Raw genomic sequence first — 20412 nt, forward strand, 5'->3', positions numbered from 1 at the left:
GACTAGACATAGTCAAAGGATACTTGGTGTTGGGAGTAGGTGAACCTAAAAAGGAAGTGAGGGTCACCAAAAACAAATCATTCAGACATTTTAGTTTAAGATGGCCCTTGATTTGAAACTAATTGTTTACTCTTAAAAACAAGAATAAAACTTTAGATAAGATCTATGTTCAAAGCGGCTATCTCTTAAAAAGTGCTGTTTCCTATGTTGACCGAGAAAGTAACCCACCATTTAGAACTTTTTTAAGGGATTCTTTGACATCCTTGTTCCTAAGGCTGTAGATAAGGGGGTTAAGCATGGGAATCACTGTGGTATAAAACACAGAAACCACCTTCTCCTGTGTTATGTCACTGGTAGATGGTTTAAAATATATGAAGATGATGGACCCATAGAAGACCCCAACAGCTGCAAGGTGGGAGCTGCAGGTACTGAAAGCTTTGGATCTGCCTTCAGATGAGCAAATGCATAAGATGCTAGAAAGAATGAAGGCATAAGAGATGAAGATGGCTAAAGCACATGCAAATACATTGAATCCAACTAAAATCATCACCAAGAGTTCCTTGGTGTAGTCTCTCGAACAAGATATATTCAGAAGGGGAAGGATGTCACAGAAGTAATGATGGATGACATTAGTTCCACAGAAGGATCGACTAGATATGTAGCTGGTATGGACCAAGGCTCCAAAGGCACCCACTGTATACACACTGGTGACCAGTAGAAAACAGATTCTGTGGGACATGGTGACATTGTAGAGCAAGGGGTTACAGATGGCAACATAACGGTCATACGCCATTGCTGTCAGCATGTAGGAGTCATCAATACCAAAGAAGCAGAAGAAAAAGAGCTGGGTCATGCATTCAGGAAAGGAGGTGAGATTCTTCTCTGAAACAAAGTTCAACAACAGCTTGGGAATTATGACAGTGGAGTAGCAGAGATCTATGAAGAACAAATTACTGAGAAAATAATACATGGGCATGTGAAGCTGAGAACTGATTCTGATTAAAAAAATCAAGCCCAAATTTCCCACCATGCAGACCGTATAGATCAATAGAAACAAGAAGAAGAGAGGGAGCTGGAGTCCTGGCTGGTCTGTTAACCCCTCAAGGATAAACTCAGTTACCGAAGAATGATTTCCTGTATCCATTCTCCCACTTGTGATAGGCTGAGGGGTTCAGGGAAGAGGTTCTTATTAGACACACATTGTCATCTGACAGAATTTAGTGATCCAAGATCTGATGAATGACATGATTTCTAACTGACACAGAATTTCCAGAAACCAAGAGACTAAAACCTACTTTCAGTTGCAGCTTTTATCAAGATGTTGATGGTTCATTTGGCTTCAGTGTTTATTACTCCCATGTCACATTTAGAAGTAAAACTCATTTTGTCTTCACAAATTGAATTTTAGACTCTCCTAGAAATGGAAAATTGTGTTTCATTGTGTTATTCAGTCACCTTTAGAGAAACTACAGAGCTGCTGCCAGGCTTTGCTGGTTTTCAATCTGCAGCAACCTGTGTTCTCCTCTGATGTCTCAGAACTTAACCTCTCCCTCGCTGGCATCCCTTGGATTTCCTCCTTTGGCTTTGGCATCTTCAATTTGCTCATTCAGTCTTGGACCCCAGTCTCACAGAGCTTTGGTTTCCTCCAGGTTTTCCATCTCCATTCTGAGTTGCTGGTGTTGACTTTTCTTTCTTCTTCCCATGTTATTACCCTGATAGGAGAGGAATGAAGGCATGCTGGAGATGGCAGGAACAGGGCAAGGCTAGAAGGAAAGCTGTTGTCAGGGGCTACAGGAAGAGAAGAACTAAGAGCAGTGACAGCAGGGGTTGCTTGCATTTACTGAGCCCCTATCATGTGGCAGTCACAATATTAAGACCATTTTTTTAAAGATTTTATTTATTTGAGATAGAGAGTGAGAACGAGAGAGAGAGAGAGAGCATGAGCAGGGGGTAGGGCAGAGGAAGAGGGAGAAGCAGGGTCCCTGGTGAGCAGGGAGCCCGATGTGGGACTCAATCCCAGGACCCTGGGATCATGACCTGAGCCGAAGGCAGATGCTTAACTGACTCAGCCACCCAGGTGCCCCTAGATAGTGTTATTATATCCATTTTGTAGATCAACTGAGAGACAGATTAAGTAAGTCCATGCCCTAAGTCATCAAATATGAAAACAGTACATTTCACTATTTTACAAATGAGTTTATGCAAATATTCCAAGCTTACACAGCTAGTAAGCATTGGAACAAGAACTCATATCTTTGTCTGTTTTATTACAAATAAAACCATGTGCCTGTGAACCAACATTGTTTTCTGAACCTGACTACTTTATTATAACTCCTGTGCAGCTTTAATTATTATGCTACTTTTATTATTATTCTGTTCAATCCCTTTCTCTGATATTTTCTTCCTGTTATTAATGAGAGAATATTAGGGTAGTGGTAGTGTAGCTTTTTTGTAGCATTTAAAGCATTTTATCCTCATGTGTATGTAAGATGGTCTTGTTCCTTCAATAGCTTTAAGGTAGAAAACAGAAAGGAAAGATTTGCATGTGCACACTTACACACACATACACACACACATTATTCTGTGCTAAAATGATTCCCAATATCCAATTCCTAAAAGTATGAACTTGTTAGATAACAACCACAACAAACCATGTGACCATGCAAATTCTTCCAGTTAGCTTTTCAATTTTGAGATATCGTGTAAAATAGGAATATTACCTTTTTGAAAAGAATATGGAAAATAGTAGGAAAATAGGCCTCCAGTCACAAAGGCTGGCAAGAACCAGGGCCACGGATACCAAGATTCCATGAGGGCCAAAAAACATTTTAGCAAGTGGGTAAAAAAATAACAAGTCCTTTCTAGGTTCCTTGGATGTTACGTGAGCAACTTTTTCTCTACTATTCCAAAACCAAACCAAAATGTTGCTCTATCTGGTCCAGACTTAGCAGTGTTTCACAGACTACCCCACGTTTATCTAATTTTGCTCATATTCCTGTGAACATGGAAAGATAAAAACCCATCTTTTCTCAAAACCAATTTAAAAGTATCATCTGGGGATGCCTGGGTGGCTTGGTCAGTTAAGCATCCAACTCTTGGTTTCAGCTCAGGTCATGATCTCAGAGTCCTGAATTAAGCCCCAGGTTGGGCTCTGTGCTCAGCATGAGGTCTGTTTGAGATCCTCTCTCTCCCTCTCTCCCTGGCCCTACCTACCCCCTCCAAAATAAATCTTTAAAAAAACAAAAAGAAAAGTATCATCCTTTTTAGTCATTTTTTGGTGGAATCTTCAGGGTTTTCTATATATAGTATCATGTCCTCTGCAAATAGTGAAAGTTTTACCTCTTCCTTACCAAGTTGGATGCCTTTTATTTCTTTTTGTTATGTCACGTGGCGAGGACTTCCAGTACTATATTCAATAAATGTAGTAAGAGTGCATTCATTATCAGGGAAATGCAAATCAAAATCATATCACCTCATAGCTGTCAGAATGGCTAAAATCAACAACACAAGAAACAACAGATGTTGGCAAGGATGTGAAGAAAAAAGGACCCTCTTGCACTGTTGATGGGAATGTAAACTTGTGTAGTCACTCTGGAAAACAGTATGGAGGTTCCTCAGAAAACTAAAAATAGAACTACCCTATGATCCAGTAATCGCACTACTGGGGATTTACCCCAAAAATACAAAAACACTAATTCAAAGGGATACATGCACCCTTATATTTATAGTAGCATAATTTGCAGAGGCTAAAATATGAAAGCAACCCAAGTATCCATTGATGAATGGATAAAGAAGAGATGGTATCTATATACAATGAATATTACTTAGCCATAGAAAAGAATGAAATCTTGCCATTTGCAATGACATAGATGGAGCTAAAGATGCTAAGTGAAATAAGTCAGTCAGAGAAAGACAAATACCATATGATTTAACTCGTATGTAGAATTTAAGAAACAAAACAAACAAGCAAAGGGAAAAAAAAACAGAGAGAGACAATCGAAGAAACAGAACACACTGATGGTGACCAGAGGGGAGGTGGGTGGGGGGTGGGTGAAATAGGTGATGGGGATTAAGGAGTGCACTTGTCGTGATGAGCACTGGGTGATGTATGGAATTGTTGAATTACTATATTCTACACCTGAAACTAATATAACACTATATGTTGACTATACTGGAATCAAAATTAAATTAAATTAAAAATAAAATTTAAAAAAGATATATTTGGTCTTATCAACTGATGGATTTTAAAATATTGTTATCATATGATTCATTAAACCTCATTTTATTGCTTAAAAAAAGTATCATCCTCCATGAAACGTTTTCTGATTCCATGTTACTTCTATTGCTCTGACTTCTTCTTTCTCCCCAAAGGCACTCTGTGACTCAGAGCATATAATGTAATTTCTTATAGTATAGTTGTGGTTTGGTCATTGGGAGGTGATGAAGAGCTGGGTTCATTACATCATATCAGACTGGATTCATTTTTAGGCATGATCATATCCTAGCTTTGTGACCCTAAGTTATTTCTCCCATATAAACTCCAGTTTCTTCATCCATAAAACAGAGATAATAATTCCTACTATATATATATTTTTGAAACAGTTTATTCTTCTCTCACCCAACAGTGATCTATTGAGAGTCTTCTGTGTTCTGAAGATACTGATTGAATGAGACAGATTCCTGCTCTCACAAAGCTTACATTGTAATGGGGGAGGTCAACGAAGAAATAGATGTAGAATTTAGAGTCAAGTGATGAGAAATACTATGAAGAAAATAAAGCATCTTAGAGCAAAGGCTAGTAATTCGAGAGCTTTTCAAGGGAGGACTCTCTGAAGCAGTGACATTTTTTAAGCTGAGTCCTGAATGAACTGAGAGTCTGTTAGAGGAGGTCATTGAGAGGATGTGACTGCTGGCTGACACACAAGCTGGACCTACGTAATCAGTGGCCCCAGACCCCCTTCCCTGTCCTCAGAATGTATGCTGTGCCCACCACTCCCACAGTGGAAGCTATTTTTAAGGATGCACCCTTGAGAGTAATATGTTGTTGGGATCATCTGGACAGTAGATGTGACTGGACCCAGTTAAGGTCTCTATTTAAACTTAAGATTTATTATCTAGTGTCTTGAGGCTGCCCAAGACAAGCCTCATTAGTAAGCTCCTTTGTTTATTAAATTTCCATCTACCTATCTGGAGTGGTCTGCCTCTTTCTACCATCTCTCCATGCCCTCCGTGTCCGGGGGCCAGTTTGCGAACCAACAGACAGGCAGCCATGTCTTGTCAGTGTCTGCATAAAAGTTTCTTTCTAGGTGAAATGGGTGACGATAGTCAAAAGGTACAAACTTCCAGTTATAAATTAATAAGTCCTGAGCATGTAATGTACAGCACAGTGGACCCTAGTTAACAATACTGTATCATCTATTTGAAAGTTGTTGAGAATAGATCACTCTCTCTCTCTCTCTCAAAACAAACAAAAAACAAACATACTTGTGAGGACTGTAACATTAAGGGAAATAATTTGATCTCTTCTTCCTTGACAAAGTATTAGATACACACACACACACACACACCAGAAATAATCTCATAAATACTTAGAAGAAACTGGTGGTTACCAGACGGGTGGGGGTGGGGTGGGGGGATGGGCAAAATAGGTGAAGGGGATTAAGAAGGAGATACAAAAATTCTTCAGACAACTCCTAATACAATAGGAAGTCTGGGTGATGGTGTCTCTGAGGAGTATGGGTGTTTGAGTAAGTTTGAGGATTAGGATGTTTAAGCCTCAAAAAAAGTTTAATATTTTTTATTAGAAAAGGGTGATTTAATTAAAGTTCTAGAATAGGTTTCTCATCCTAGAATTGCAAACAGGAGAGCATGAACAGGCAGAATGAATAAATAAAAGTGTCAGAGACAATGCCAGGAGTCTCTTCCTTTCATTTTTAAGGTTAGCTTTGGGGACTCTTGTGAATCCACTATTGGAAAAGCATAAAGTGGGGAAGGACATAATTTTCGACCCTGAGTACAGCACTTTATGAGGTGGGCTAGGAGTCAGAAGCTAGGGTTTTTATTCATAGGTTAACCCATTGCTAGCTCAGAGATGTTGGATAGTAAGTAGGTTAATGTCAGTGTCCTTTAAGGAGGAATTCCTGACTAAGCCTTATAATATTAATGCATGTGCAAATGCTCTTTAAACTTCAAAATTCAATATAGATGAGAAATATCAATATGACTGGACTTGTGTTGGGGAAGAAAAGCAAGAGTTTGAGGTCAGAAGAGCAGACAAACAACTGGTGGAAGGAGAAAGGGTCTCCATGCAGTCCACCTCGGCTGTCATAAAGCAGACACTGCCTACCTGTGTGGTCTTGTCCAAAGAGCGTGGGTCATGAGAATTTTTAACTGCCTTCCAAAATTCAATTTCAACTATAATATCTTATCAAAGGTAGATGGAACTTTATGACTTACCTGAATATTATCACCAGGTAAAGTGATGCTGGGCCTACATGAGTTTTTATGTTTGGTCTCACACAGTGCATGCACGTGCACACACACACACGTTTACAAGACAAGTGTATCATCAAACACTAATGGCCCAGAATCTCTCTGATTCTGGCAAAATCATAGAGTTGATTCTGCACAAGAATTCAAGGAGTATTGAGGAAGAGTAACAGTTTAAGACCAACTAAGCACAGCAAAAAAAGTAATCTACTGACGCTCAGTGCTCTATTATTGAAGGAAAGTTTTATTTGGAGCTATTTGGATCTGAAGGAGATGATTTGAAGCAAAATTTCCCATTGGGGTTTATCATCCCTATGGTTGGACTCCATAGGGAAGAAACAATTACAAAGGACATATTTGTTGGCAATGTAGTAGGCATTCCTATTGATCCCTGGGGTGTTTAGAATAAACATCAAACTTTCCCCCTAAGTGTTAAGATTAATAATGATTCTATAGCAAATATCAAACTTTTCACACTGTGTTAAAAATTAAATTGCTTTGTCAAAACTACAAAACTTTATTAAATTTTTCCTTAGAATTTTTGATTTTCTATAACCCAGCCAAACCCATTTCATCATCCACCAACATAGAATAACCTTTTCATCTGTAACTTTTCTAACCATTTGGAGGATTATACATGGGCAAAAAGAATGAGCAATCTGTTTCCTTTCTGTGATTTCAAAAGGTGTGGAAAGCATATATCTGAGCAATTTTCCAGGTCAGTCCTAATTTCAAAAATGTGCTATTTTTGCCAATCTGAATTGTCATGAATTGTCTTTTCATTTCTTTTTTTTTAATTTAAAAAGCATTTTTTATTATGTTATTTTAATTACCATACATTATTACATCATTAGTTTTGATGTAGTGTTCTATGATTCATTGCTTGCGTATAATATTTCACAGCTTTATTGAGGTATGACTGACATACAATCAACTGCACATATTTTTTTTTTAAAGATTTTATTTATTTATTTGTGAGAGAGAGAATGAGAGAGAGCACATGAGGGGGGGAGGGTCAGAGGGAGAAGCAGACTCCCTGCCGAGCAGGGAGCCCGATGCGGGACTCGATCCAGGGACTCCGGGATCATGACCTGAGCCGAAGGCAGTCGCTTAACCAACTGAGCCACCCAGGCGCCCAACTGCACATATTTAAAGTGTACAATTAGGTAAATTTGGCATATTTAACCATGAAACCATCACCAAACCTAAGAAAATGAACATATTCATCCCCTTAGTAATCCTTCCCTCTCAACCTTCCTCCACCCATCCCCAAGGCAACCAGGAATCTATTTTCTGTTTCTCTAGCTTGCACTTTCAAGACTATTATACATACAGAACCATACTATATATACTCTTTGCTTGACTTCTTTTGTTCAGCCTAATTATTCTGAGACTCATTCATGGTCTTTTGTGGATCGATAGTTTCATTATTTTTTTCTTTTCTTTTCTTCCTTTTTTTGCATATGAATGTCTAATTTTTTGAGCACTGTCAGATTGCCTTGGCATATGATTTTGTTGAGATCAATTGACCATCTATGTGTGGATCTATTTTTTAACTCTTTATTCTACTCCATTTATCTATCATCTATCTTGAGGCCTATATCACACTGTCTTGTTAATTGTAGCTTCAGAATATGCTTTGAAGATTATAATGTAGACCCTCCAGCATTGTTCTTCTTTATGAAAGTTTTTTTTCATTTCAGGCCTTTTGTATTTCCTTATGAATTTTAGAAACAGTATATCAATCTTTACAAAATGCCTACTGGGCTTTTGAATAGGATTATATTGAATCTATGAATGAATTTGAGGAGAGCTAGCATCATGATAATGAGCCTGCTGATGCAGGAATACAGCATATTCAGTTTTTCTTTAATTTCTCTCAATAAGGTTTTGCTTATAAAGATTTTGCACTTATTAAGCCAGATTTACCACTAAGGATTTCATTTGTTTGGGGCTTTTTGCAAATGGCATTTTAAATTTTAGTTTCCTTTTGTTCATTGGTAATTATTGAAAATGATGGATTTTTATATAATAATTGTTTTGTATTTTAAAATTTTATTTAAAATCAATTAATTAACATATTGTGTATTATTAGTTTCAGAGGTAGAATTTAGTGATGCATCAGTTGCATATAACACCCGGTGCTCATTACATTAAGTGCCCTCCTTACTGCCCATCACCCAGTTACCTCCCCCCTCCCCCCACCCCTCCACCAACCCTGTTTGTTTCCTAGAGTTAAGAGTCTCTTATGGTTTGCCTCCCTCTCTGATTTTGACAGATTTGAATAAAGAAGATGTGGCTATATATATATGTGGATATATATATTTGTTTCCTACAATCTGGCTAAAATCAATTGCTATTTATAGTAGCTTTTTTTTTTTTTTTTGTAGTTCTCATAGGATTTTCTACCTAGACAATCTGTTTTACTTCTTCCCTTCTGAACTAGATGAACTGTATTAGTTTGTTGGTATTGTTTTTGATATTTTGCCTTATTGCTCTGAAGTCTACTTTACCTAACACTGAAGTGAATTTCTTGTAGACAGCACAGGGTTGAGTTGGGGTTTTTTAGCCATTCAGTGGATAACTGACAAATGTAGACCATTTACAATTAAACTGATTATTGGTATGTTAGGGCTTAAGTTTACTATTTTACTATTCGTTTTGTTTTTTCTTCTGTTTCTTTCCTCTGATTCCCCTTCTTGACTTCCTGTGGACTCCTTGATATTTTTAAAAAATATTATTTTAATGTATTTATAGTAAATGAGATTTTAAAGTAAACATGCTAGCTGTTAAAATGTATAAAAACTAAATTTCCATTTAAAAAAGGAGAAAAAAATAAATGTAATAAAACTAGAAGAAATAAAACAAGTGCCAATTGTATACTTGGGGATGAAAATATAGTTATTGAAATATAAATTAATTGATATTTGGATTATACTCTAGATTGGATATAGTTGGAGACGTATTTAGGAAACTAGATATTATCACTGAAGAATTAGAGAATCAGAAAAGTGAGTCCTGAGGATTCACCCAGAATGCATCAGGGAGAGAAAAAAAATATTTAAAAAAAGCAAAAAGACAGTTAAGAGACAGAGAAGATATACTGAGAGCCTCCACTTTAATTCTTTGGATAAATACCTAGTAGTGCAATTGCTGAGTCATAGGGTAACTATTTTTAACGTCTTGAGGAACCTCCATACTGTTTTCCACAGTGGCTGCACCAGTTTGCATTCCCACCAACAGTGTAGGAGGGTTCCCCTTTGTCCATATCCTCCCCAATACCTGTTATTTCTTGTGTTTTTTATTTTAGCCATTCTGACAAGTGTGAGGTGATATCTCATTGTAGTTTTGATTTGTATTTCCCTGATGATGAGTGATGTTAAGCATCTTCTCATGTGTCTAATGGTCAATTGTATGTCTTCTTTGGGAAAATGTTTAATCATGTCTTCTGCCCATTTTTTTTAATCTAATAGGTGTTCCAGAAGAAAAGAATGGAGGGAGGGCCTGATAATACTCTATTTGAAAAGATATTTCATGATAATTTTCCATAATTGAAAAAAGACAGGAATCCTCAGAGTAAAAGTTAAGTTAGATAAATATATTTTTCCTAAGATTCCTGTGTTGGTTCACCTATTTCTTTCACCTTTCCTATGAATTCTTGAATATATTTATAATAGATATTTTGATATCCCTTTCTGATAGTTCCAACATACAGCTTCTCTGTGGATCTGTTCTTGGTGATATTTTTCCTTTAATGGAGAATTTTCTTGCCTTTTCCATCACACACACACACACACACACACACAATTATATATATATATTTATTTAGGAGGGAGGTATACCAGGAACTGTATAGAAGAACAGTAGAGATTGAGGGATACTTCTGCTGTGTTTTTTTCCCCCAGCTGTGGGAACTCTTTCCTACATCGCACAAATTGAGGGATGATTATTTAGACTCTACCAAAGTGTTAAGCTCATATGTAACAAAATTGTAAGTTTAAGAAAGCTGAACTGACCTCTGTTTAGTTCAACACCCAGTCTTCCCCACTGCCAGCTGGTGACAGCTATTGACATAATTGCTGCAATTTCTTAGACACAATTTACGAAACAGACAATAAGAAGTAGATGAACTTGATAGTTCTATTCTAGTAATTTACATTTGTAATTACAAACCTTTGGTCAAAGAAATAGCGGGCCCCACATGATTTGGTGGGCAAATACTTTCAAACATTTAAAGAAGAAATAATGCTAAATCTTAAGCCACAATTCCTTGGTGGAATAAATCCACCAAGGTCTCATTTAAAAAACAGTAGGTGAAAAAATGTTCTCCACCTCAATTTATGAAATCAACATTACCCTATCCAGAACCAGACAAGGGCAATTCCAAAAAAAAAAAAAAAGAAAGAAAAGAAATGAAAAAGAATATCACAGGGCAATGAACCTCATGGATATAGATGTGAAAATCCTTAACAAATACTAGGCAAGCTGAATGCAGCAATGTCTAAAAGATATATACAATGACCAAGTAGATTTATCCCAAGAGTGCATGTTCAGTTTAACATTTGAAAACAAGTGATGTATGTACTACCTTAACAGATTAAATGAGGAAATTCATCTAACCATGTCAATAGATGCAGAAAAAGTGATCAACAAAATTTCTCCCCCCAACTTATGACAAAAAAGACTAAATAAGTCATAATAAGAAGGGGTCTGTTTCAATTTAATGAAGGGCACTTATTAAAAACCAACAGCTAGTATCATATTTAATGTGGAAATATTGAAGGTGTTTTCCTGAAAATCAGGGTCAAGGCAAACATATCTACTATTACCATTTATATACAATATCTATTGGAGGTTTTACTTCCAGTACAGTGAAATAAAGAGTGAAGAAACAAAAGGCATAAGTGCTGAAAAAGGAGAAATAAAACTGTCTTTTTTTCACAGCTATCAGAAATGTATATGAAAAAATCCAAGACATCATCCCCAAACCTTCTAAATCTAATGAATAAATCCACCAAGGTCTCAGTTTTAAAATCAATATGCATATATAATTATATTTCTATTTATTTCCTGAAAATAATAGGAAAATGAAATTATATTCTAATACAGTAACATCAAAACCAGAAAAGTCCAAAAATAAATTTCACAAAATATGTAAAAGATCTCTTCAATGAAAATTGCAAAACATCATTGAGAAAAATTGAGAAAGAAATAATTGGAGGGATATTCCATGCTCATGATTTGGAAGACTCACTGTTTTAAGATGCAAATTCTCCTTAATTGACTTATGAATTCAGTAGAATACCAATATAAATCCCCACAGCCCTTTGACAAGATGATTCTAAAATTTATATAAGGTAGAAAGGGCCTAGAACAATCTCAAAAAACAAAGTTGGGAGATTTTGATTGTATTACTTTAAGACTGAAAATAACACCAGCATATTAATGACAGTGTGGGACTGTCATGAGAATTGACAAATATGTCAATTAAACAAAATAAGGTGGCTAGAAATAGACTCTTTTTTTTTTTTTAATTTTTTTATTCTTATGTTAATCCCCTTACATTACAACATTAGTTTTAGATGAAGTGTTCCATGATTCATTGTTTGTGCACAACACCCAGTGCTCCATGCAGAATGTGCCCTCCTAAATACCCACCACCAGGCTAACCCATCCTCCCACCCCCCTCCCCTCTAGAACCCTGTTTGTTTTTCAGAGTCCATCGTCTCTCATGGTTCGTCTACCCCTCCGATTTCCCCCGCTTCATTCTTCCCCTCCCGCTACCTTCTTCTTCTTCTTCTTTTTTTTTTTTTCTTAACATATATTGCATTATTTGTTTCAGAGGTACAGATCTGAGATTCAACAGTCTTGCACAATTCACAGCGCTTACCAGAGCACATACACTCCCCAGTGTCTATCACCCAGTCCCCCCATCCCTCCCACCCCACCCCCCACTCCAACAACACTCAGTTTGTTTCCTGCGATTAAGAATTCCTCATATCAGTGAGATCATATGATACATGTCTTTCTCTGTTTGACTTATTTCACTCAACATAATCCCCTCCAGTTCCATCCACGTCGTTGCAAATGGCAAGATCTCATTCCTTTTGATGGCTGCATAATATTCCATTGTATATATATACCACATCTTCTTTATCCATTCATCTGTCGATGGACATCTTGGCTCTTTCCACAGTTTGGCTATTGTGGACATTGCTGCTATAAACATCGGGGTGCACGTAGCCCTTCGGATCCCTACTTTTGTATCTTTGGGGTAAATACCCAGTAGTGCAATTGCTGGATCATATGGTAGCTCTATTTTCAACATTTTGAGGAACCTCCATACAGTTTTCCAGAGTGGCTGCACCAGTTTGCATTCCCACCAACAGTGTAGGAGGGTTCCCCTTTCTCCGCATCCCCGCCAACATCTGTCGTTTCCTGACTTGTTAATTTTAGCCATTCTGACTGGTGTGAGGTGATACCTCATTGAGGTTTTGATTTGGATTTCCCTGATGCCGAGCGATTTTGAGCACTTTTTCATGTGTCTGTTGGCCATTTGGATGTCTTCTTTGGAAAAATGTCTGTTCATGTCTTCTGCCCATTTCTTAATTGGATTCTTTGTTCTTTGGGTGTTGAGTTTGATGAGTTCTTTATAGATTTTGGATACTAGCCCTTTATCTGATATGTCATTTGCAAATATCTTCTCCCATTCTGTCGGTTGTCTTTTGGTTTTCTTAACTGTTTCCTTTGCTTTGCAAAAGCTTTTTATCTTGATGAAGTCCCAATAGTTCATTTTTGCCCTTGCTTCCCTTGCCTTTGGCGATGTTTCTAGGAAGAAGTTGCTTCGGCTGAGGTCAAAGAGGTTGTTGCCTGTGTTCTCCTTTAGGATTTTGATGGACTCCTGTCTCACATTGAGGTCTTTCAGCCATTTGGAGTCTATTTTTGTGTGTGGTGTAAGGAAGTGGTCCAGTTTCATTCTTCTGCATGTGTCTATCCAATTTTCCCAACACCATTTGTTGAAGAGACTGTCTTTGTTCCATTGGACATTCTTTCCTGCTTTGTCGAAGATTAGTTGACCATAGAGCTGAGGGTTCATTTCTGGGCTCTCTATTCTGTTCCATTGATCTATGTGTCTGTTTTTGTGCCAGTACCATGCTGTCTTGATGATGACAGCTTTGTAATAGAGCTTGAAGTCCGGAATTGTGATGCCACCGGCTTTGCTTTTCTTTTTCAATATTCCTCTGGCTATGCGGGGTCTTTTCTGGTTCCATACAAATTTTAGGATTATTTGTTCCATTTCTTTGAAAAAAGTGGATGGTATTTTGATGGGGATTGCATTGAATGTGTAGATTGCTCTCGGTAGCATTGACATCTTCACAATATTTGTTCTTCCAATCCATGAGCATGGAACGTTTTTCCATTTCTTTGTGTCTTCCTCAATTTCTTTCATGAGTATTTTATAGTTTTTTGAGTACAGATCCTTTGTCTCTTTGGTTAGATTTATTCCTAGGTATCTTATGGTTTTGGGTGCAATTGTAAATGGGATCGACTCCTTAATTTCTCTTTCTTCTGTCTTGTTGTTGGTGTATAGGAATGCCACTGACTTCTGTGCATTGATTTTATATCCTGCCACTTTACTGAATTCCTGTATGAGTTCTAGCAGTTTTGGGGTGGAGTCTTTTGGGTTTTCCACATAAAGTATCATATCATCTGCAAAGAGTGAGAGTTTCACTTCTTCTTTGCCAATTTGGATGCCTTTGATTTCTTTTTGTTGTCTGATTGCTGTGGCTAGGACTTCCAATACTATGTTGAATAGCAGTGGTGATAGTGGACATCCCTGCCGCGTTCCTGACCTTAGGGGGAAAGCTCTCAGTTTTTCCCCATTGAGAATAATATTTGCTGTAGGTTTTTCATAGATGGCTTTTATGATATTGAGGTATGTACCCTCTATCCCTATACTCTGAAGAGTTTTGATCAAGAAAGGATGCTGTACTTTGTCAAAAGCTTTTTCTGCATCTATTGAGAGGATCATATGATTCTTGTTCTTTCCTTTGTTAATGTACTGTATCACATTGATTGATTTGCGGATGTTGAACCAACCTTGCAGCCCAGGGATAAATCCCACTTGGTCATGGTGAATAATCCTTTTAATGTACTGTTGGATCCTATTGGCTAGTATTTTGGTGAGAATTTTTGCATCCATGTTCATCAGGGATATTGGTCTGTAATTCTCCTTTTTGATGGGGTCTTTGTCTGGTTTGGGGATCAAGGTAATGCTGGCCTCATAAAATGAGTTTGGAAGTTTTCCTTCCGTTTCGATTTTTTGGAACAGTTTCAGAAGAATAGGTATTAATTCTTCTTGAAATGTTTGGTAGAATTCCCCTGGGAAGCCATCTGGCCCTGGGCTTTTGTTTTTTGGGAGATTTTTGATGACTGCTTCAATTTCCTTAGTGGTTATAGGTCTGTTCAGGTTTTCTATTTCATCCTGGTTCAGTTTTGGTAGTTGATACATCTCTAGGAATGCATCCATCTCTTCCAGGTTATCTAATTTGCTGGCATAGAGTTGCTCATAATATGTTCTTATAATTGTTTGTATTTCTTTGGTGTTGGTTGTGATCTCTCCTCTTTCATTCATGATTTTGTTCATTTGGGTCATTTCTCTTCTCTTTTTGATAAGTCTGGCCAGTTGTTTATCAATCTTGTTAATTCTTTCAAAGAACCAGCTCCTAGTTTCGTTGATCTGTTCTACTGTTCTTTTAGTTTCTATTTCATTGATTTCTGCTCTGATCTTTATGATTTCTCTTCTCCTGCTGGGTTTAGGCTTTATTTGCTGTTCTTTCTCCAGCTCCTTTAGGTGTAGGGTTAGGTTGTGTACTTGAGACCTTTCTTGTTTCTTCAGAAAGGCTTGTATTGCTATATACTTTCCTCTTAGGACTGCCTTTGCTGCATCCCAAAGATTTTGAACAGTTGTGTTTTCATTTTCATTGGTTTCCATGTATTTTTTTAATTCTTCTTTAATTTCCTGGTTGACCCATTCATTCTTCAGTAGGATGCTCTTTAGCCTCCATGTATTTGAGTTCTTTCCGACTTTCCTCTTGGGATTGAGTTCTAGTTTCAAAGCATTGTGGTCTGAAAATAGGCAGGGAATGATCCCAATCTTTTGGTACCGGTTGAGACCTGATTTATGACCTAGGATGTGATCGATTCTGGAGAATGTTCCATGGGCACTAGAGAAGAATGTGTATTCCGTTGCTTTGGGGTGGAATGTTCTGAATATGTCTGTGAAGTCCATTTGGTCCAGTGTGTCATTTAAAGTCTTTATTTCCTTGTTGATCTTTTGCTTAGATGATCTGTCCATTTCAGTGAGGGGGATGTTAAAGTCCCCCACTATTATTGTATTGTTGTCGATGTGTTTCTTTGCTTTTGTTATTAATTGCCTTATATAATTGGCTGCTCCCATGTTAGGGGCATAGATATTTACAATTGTTAGATCTTCTTGTTGGATAGATCCTTTAAGTATGATATAGTGTCCTTCCTCATCTCTTATTACAGTCTTTGGTTTAAAATCTAATTTGTCTGATATAAGGATTGCCACCCCAGCTTTCTTTTGGTGTCCATTAGCATGGTAAATGGTTTTCCACCCCCTCACTTTCAATCTGGGGGTGTCTTTGGGTCTAAAATGAGTCTCTTGCAGACAGCATATCGATGGATCTTGTTTTTTAATCCAGTCTGTTAGCCTGTGTCTTTTGATTGGGGCATTTAGCCCATTTACATTCAAGGTAACTATTGAAAGATAGGAATTTAGTGCCATTGTATTGCCTGTAAGGTGACTGTTACCGTATATTGTCTGTGTTCCTTTCTGGTCTATGTTGCTTTTAGGGTCTCTCTTTGCTTAGAGGACCCCTTTCAAGATTTCCTGTAGGGCTGGTTTTGTGTTTGCAAATTCCTTTAGTTTTTGTTTGTCCTGGAAGCTTTTTATCTCTCCTTCAATTTTCAATGACAGCCTAGCTGGATAGAGTATTCTTGGCTGCATATTTTTCTCATTTAGTGCTCTGAATATATCCTGCCAGTCCTTTCTGGCCTGCCAGGTCTCTGTGGATAGGTCTGTTGCCAATCTAATGTTTCTACCATTGTAGGTTACACATCTCTTCTCCCGAGCTGCTTTCAGGATTTTCTCTTTGTCTATGAGACTCGTAAGTTTTACTATTAGATGTCGGGGAGTTGACCTATTTTTATTGATTTTGAGAGGGGTTCTCTGTGCTTCCTGGATTTTCATGCCTGTTTCTTTCCCCAAATTAGGGAAGTTCTCTGCTATAATTTGCTCCATTATACCTTCTGCCCCTCTCTCTCTTTCTTCTTCTTCTGGGATCCCAATTATTCTAATGTTGTTTCGTCTTATGGTATCGCTTATCTCTCGAATTCTGCCCTCATGATCCAGTAGTTGTTTATCTCTCTTTTTCTCAGCTTCTTTATTTTCCAGCATTTCATCTTCTATATTACTGATTCTCTCTTCTGCCTCATTTATTCTAGCAGTTAGCGCCCCCATTTTTGATTGCACCTCATTAATAGCCTTTTTGATTTCTACTTGGTTGGATTTTAGCTCTTTTACTTCTCCAGAAAGAGTTTCTCTAATAACTTCCATATTTTTTTCAAGCCCAGCTAGTATCTTTAAAGTATGATTCTGAACTCTAGATCTGACATCGTACTAATGTCCGTATTGAGTAGGTCCCTGGCAGTCGGTACTGCCTCTTGTTCTTTTTGTTGAGGTGATTTTTTCCGTCTCATCATTTTGTGCAGAGGAGAATAGATTAATGAGAGAACAAAATGCTAGCAGAGTAACCACGTCCCCAGAAAATATACTCTAAACAAATCAGAAAAGACCTGAAGCAGTGGGATAAGAAGGGGAAAGAGAGAAAAAAGAAAAAGAAAAAAAAGAAAAAGATAAAGATAAAAACAAAAACAAACAAAACAAAACAACAACAACAAAAGAAAAACCAGAATGTGATCAAATATGATCTATATGGTATATAGATCAGTGCCACACACTAGATTTGGGGTGTGTTTTGGTCTTTTAGAAGAAGTGTCTCCCAAAATTTTAAAGAAAGAAAAACATATATATGTACAAAAATAAGGGTTGTTATGATGAAGGGATGGAAAATGACTGTAAAAATGGAAATTATAAAAAATTTTATAAAAGGAATTGATAAGAAGTTGTTTGAAAAAAGAAAGAGGATTTAAAAAAAGAAAAAAGAAAAAGAAAAAAAAAGGGAGAGGATGTGATCAGGCAGGGGAATAGAAAACACCATATACTAGAGATTTAGGGTATATTTTAATGTTAGAAGAAACTATCTCAAAAATTTAAAGAGAGAACAACTTATATATATAAGCCAAAAATATGGGTAACTACTATGAAGGGATAGAATATGACTCTAAAAATGAAAAATAAAAAAAATTTTTTTTTAAAAGGGATTGATAAGATGTTGGTTGAGAAAGGGAAAAAGAAAAATTCAAAAAGAAATAAAAAGACAAAAAGTTAAAAAAAATTAACTTTAAAAGACTAAAAAATCATGGTAAAAAAGCCGTGAATTCTATGTTCAGTATTCCCCTAGCGCTGGAGTTCTGCCGTTCTCATTGACCGGTAAACTTGGTCTTGGCTGGCTGTTCTCGCTGATCTTCTGGGGAGGGGCCTGTTGCCGTGGTTTCCAAATGTCTCTGCCGGAGGCGGAAGTGCCCCGCCCTTGCCCCCTCCCGGCTAAGTGATCTGCTCGGGTTTGGTCTCCGGGGCTTTTGTTCCCTGCGAGCTTTCTGTACTGCTTTGGAGGCGGAGAGTGAAAATGGCGGCCTCCCAATCTCCGCCCCGGAGGAGCCGAGAACTCGGGGCCCCGCTCCTCAGTGCGCCCCCAGAGAAAAGCCGCCAGTCACTCCCGTCTCCCCGGTCTCCCCGGTCACTCCGTGCTCAACCGGCCTGTGACCGCGCGTTTCTGTCTCTGGCACCCGACCCCGGGTGGAGTCTCCAAACCCAGCAGATCCCTGCGGTGCCCTCCCGCGCGGCTCCTCCCGGGGAAGAAGGTGAGTCTCCCCGGATCTGCCGCTTGTGGGGTCCCTGCTGGAGGAGCAGTGGCCCGACTGTGCCGCGGATCACGGTCAATGGCAACCCCGAGCTGAGAGCCCGCGCCTGGGCTCCGCCTCTGCAGCCGGCTTCTCTGCTCCGTTACCTGGGAGCTCTGCCGCCCTCAGGCACCCCCGGTCCTTCTGTGACCCCGAGGGTCCTGAGACCACACTGTCCCGGAGGGTTCCACCCCCTGCTTAGCCACCGGAGTGACGTCCCTCAGCGGAGCAGACTTTTAAAAGTTCCGATTTTGTGCTCCGTGGTTCTATCACTTGCCAGAAGTGGCTGATGGGGGCCCCTCCCCCGCCGTCTATCCTCCCGAATATCGCCTTGGATTCACTTCTCCGCACGTCCTACCTTCCAGAAAGCGGTCGCTTTTCTGTTCAGAAAGTTGTTGCTCTTCTTTTCCTCGATCTCCTTTACACAGCCCAACTGAATAGGTACAGTGTTTCTCCTTTGTTCTTTTATTCCCCGAAATAGACTCTTTTTTAAAAGATTTTATTTATTTATTTGAGAGAGAGAAAGAGAGCATGTGCACAAACAAGGGGGAGGGGCAGAAGGAGGGAGAGACGCAGACTTCCTACTGAACAGGGAGCCTGATGTGGGACTCGATCCCAGGACTCAGGGATCATGACCTTAGCTGAAGGCAGACGCTTAACCAACTGAGCCATCTAGGCACCTTAGAAATAGACTCTTAATTGCTCAATAAAAATAATTTCTGATATAGGCACTAAAGGAATTCAGTGGAGGAAAGAAAATAATTTTAACAGATGGTGCTGATTGACTGGGTATCTGCCTAAAAAAGGGAACCTGGTTCCATACCTCACACCACACACTGGAGACAGGTTACAGAAAAAAGCAGAGGAGTGTATCTTTGTGACTAGGAGGCAAATAATTCTTAGGCAGAATACAAAGAACAATATCAGTAAAAGAAAAAATGATGAAATTAAAATTAAAATTTTCTGATAATCAAAAGACACCATTAGAAAAAGAAAAAAACACACCACAGGCTGGAAGAAAATAACACACACATACACACAAATATATAACACACATGTCCAACAAAGGACTTATAACCAACTTTTGTAAAAAATTCCTACAACCAATTATAAAAAGACAAAAAAACTAAAAATAAGTAAAAGATACTTACAATGAATGGTGTATAAGGGCTAACAAACACATGAAAACATTCTCAATATCATTGGTCATCAGGGAAATACAAATTGAAACCACAAGGAGGTATCATTATACACCCACTAAGACAGTTAAAATTAGAAAGACTATGTGGTATTACTCAGCCATCAAAAAAATGAAATCTTACCATTTGCAACGATGTGGATGGAACTAGAGGGTATTATACTAAGCAAAATAAGTCAATCAGAGAAAGACAATTATCATATGACTTCACTCATATGTGGAATTTAAGAAATAAAACAAAGGATCATAGAGGAAGGGAGGGGAAAAATAAAGTAAGATGCAACCAGAGAGGGAGACAAACCATAAGACACTCTTAACTATAGGGAATAAACTGAGGGTTGCTGGAGGGGGGCATCAGTGGGGAGATGGGGTAACTGGGTGATGGGCATTAAGGAGGGCACTTGATGTCATGAGCAATGGGTGTTATATGCAACTGATGCATCACTGAACTCTACCTCTGAAACTAATAATACGCTATATGTTAATTAATTGAATTTAAATAAAATAAAATTTTAAAAATAAAAATAAATAAATAAAATTAGAAAGACTAAAAATACTAAATATTGGAGAGGATTCAGAGCAACCGTATCTCTCAAGTATAACAAATTAGAGTATGA

The 20412-nt window shown here is 38.1% G+C and overlaps 1 protein-coding gene across 1 annotated transcript; it reads right to left on the bottom strand.

Annotated features, from left to right (window-relative positions):
* Positions 1-202: 202 nt before the first annotated feature.
* Positions 203-1144, bottom strand: LOC123856741 (olfactory receptor 8D2-like). The gene has a single exon (XM_045892865.1). It carries the CDS (start codon positions 1142-1144, stop codon positions 203-205), a length of 942 nt encoding a protein of 313 aa, XP_045748821.1.
* Positions 1145-20412: the final 19268 nt, after the last annotated feature.

The sequence above is a fragment of the Mirounga angustirostris genome, unplaced genomic scaffold (assembly GCF_029215605.1).
Source record: "Mirounga angustirostris isolate CCGP_5_RB_7025 unplaced genomic scaffold, mMirAng1.0.hap1 SCAF_13, whole genome shotgun sequence".
In the NCBI taxonomy this organism is placed as follows: Eukaryota; Metazoa; Chordata; class Mammalia; order Carnivora; family Phocidae; genus Mirounga; species Mirounga angustirostris.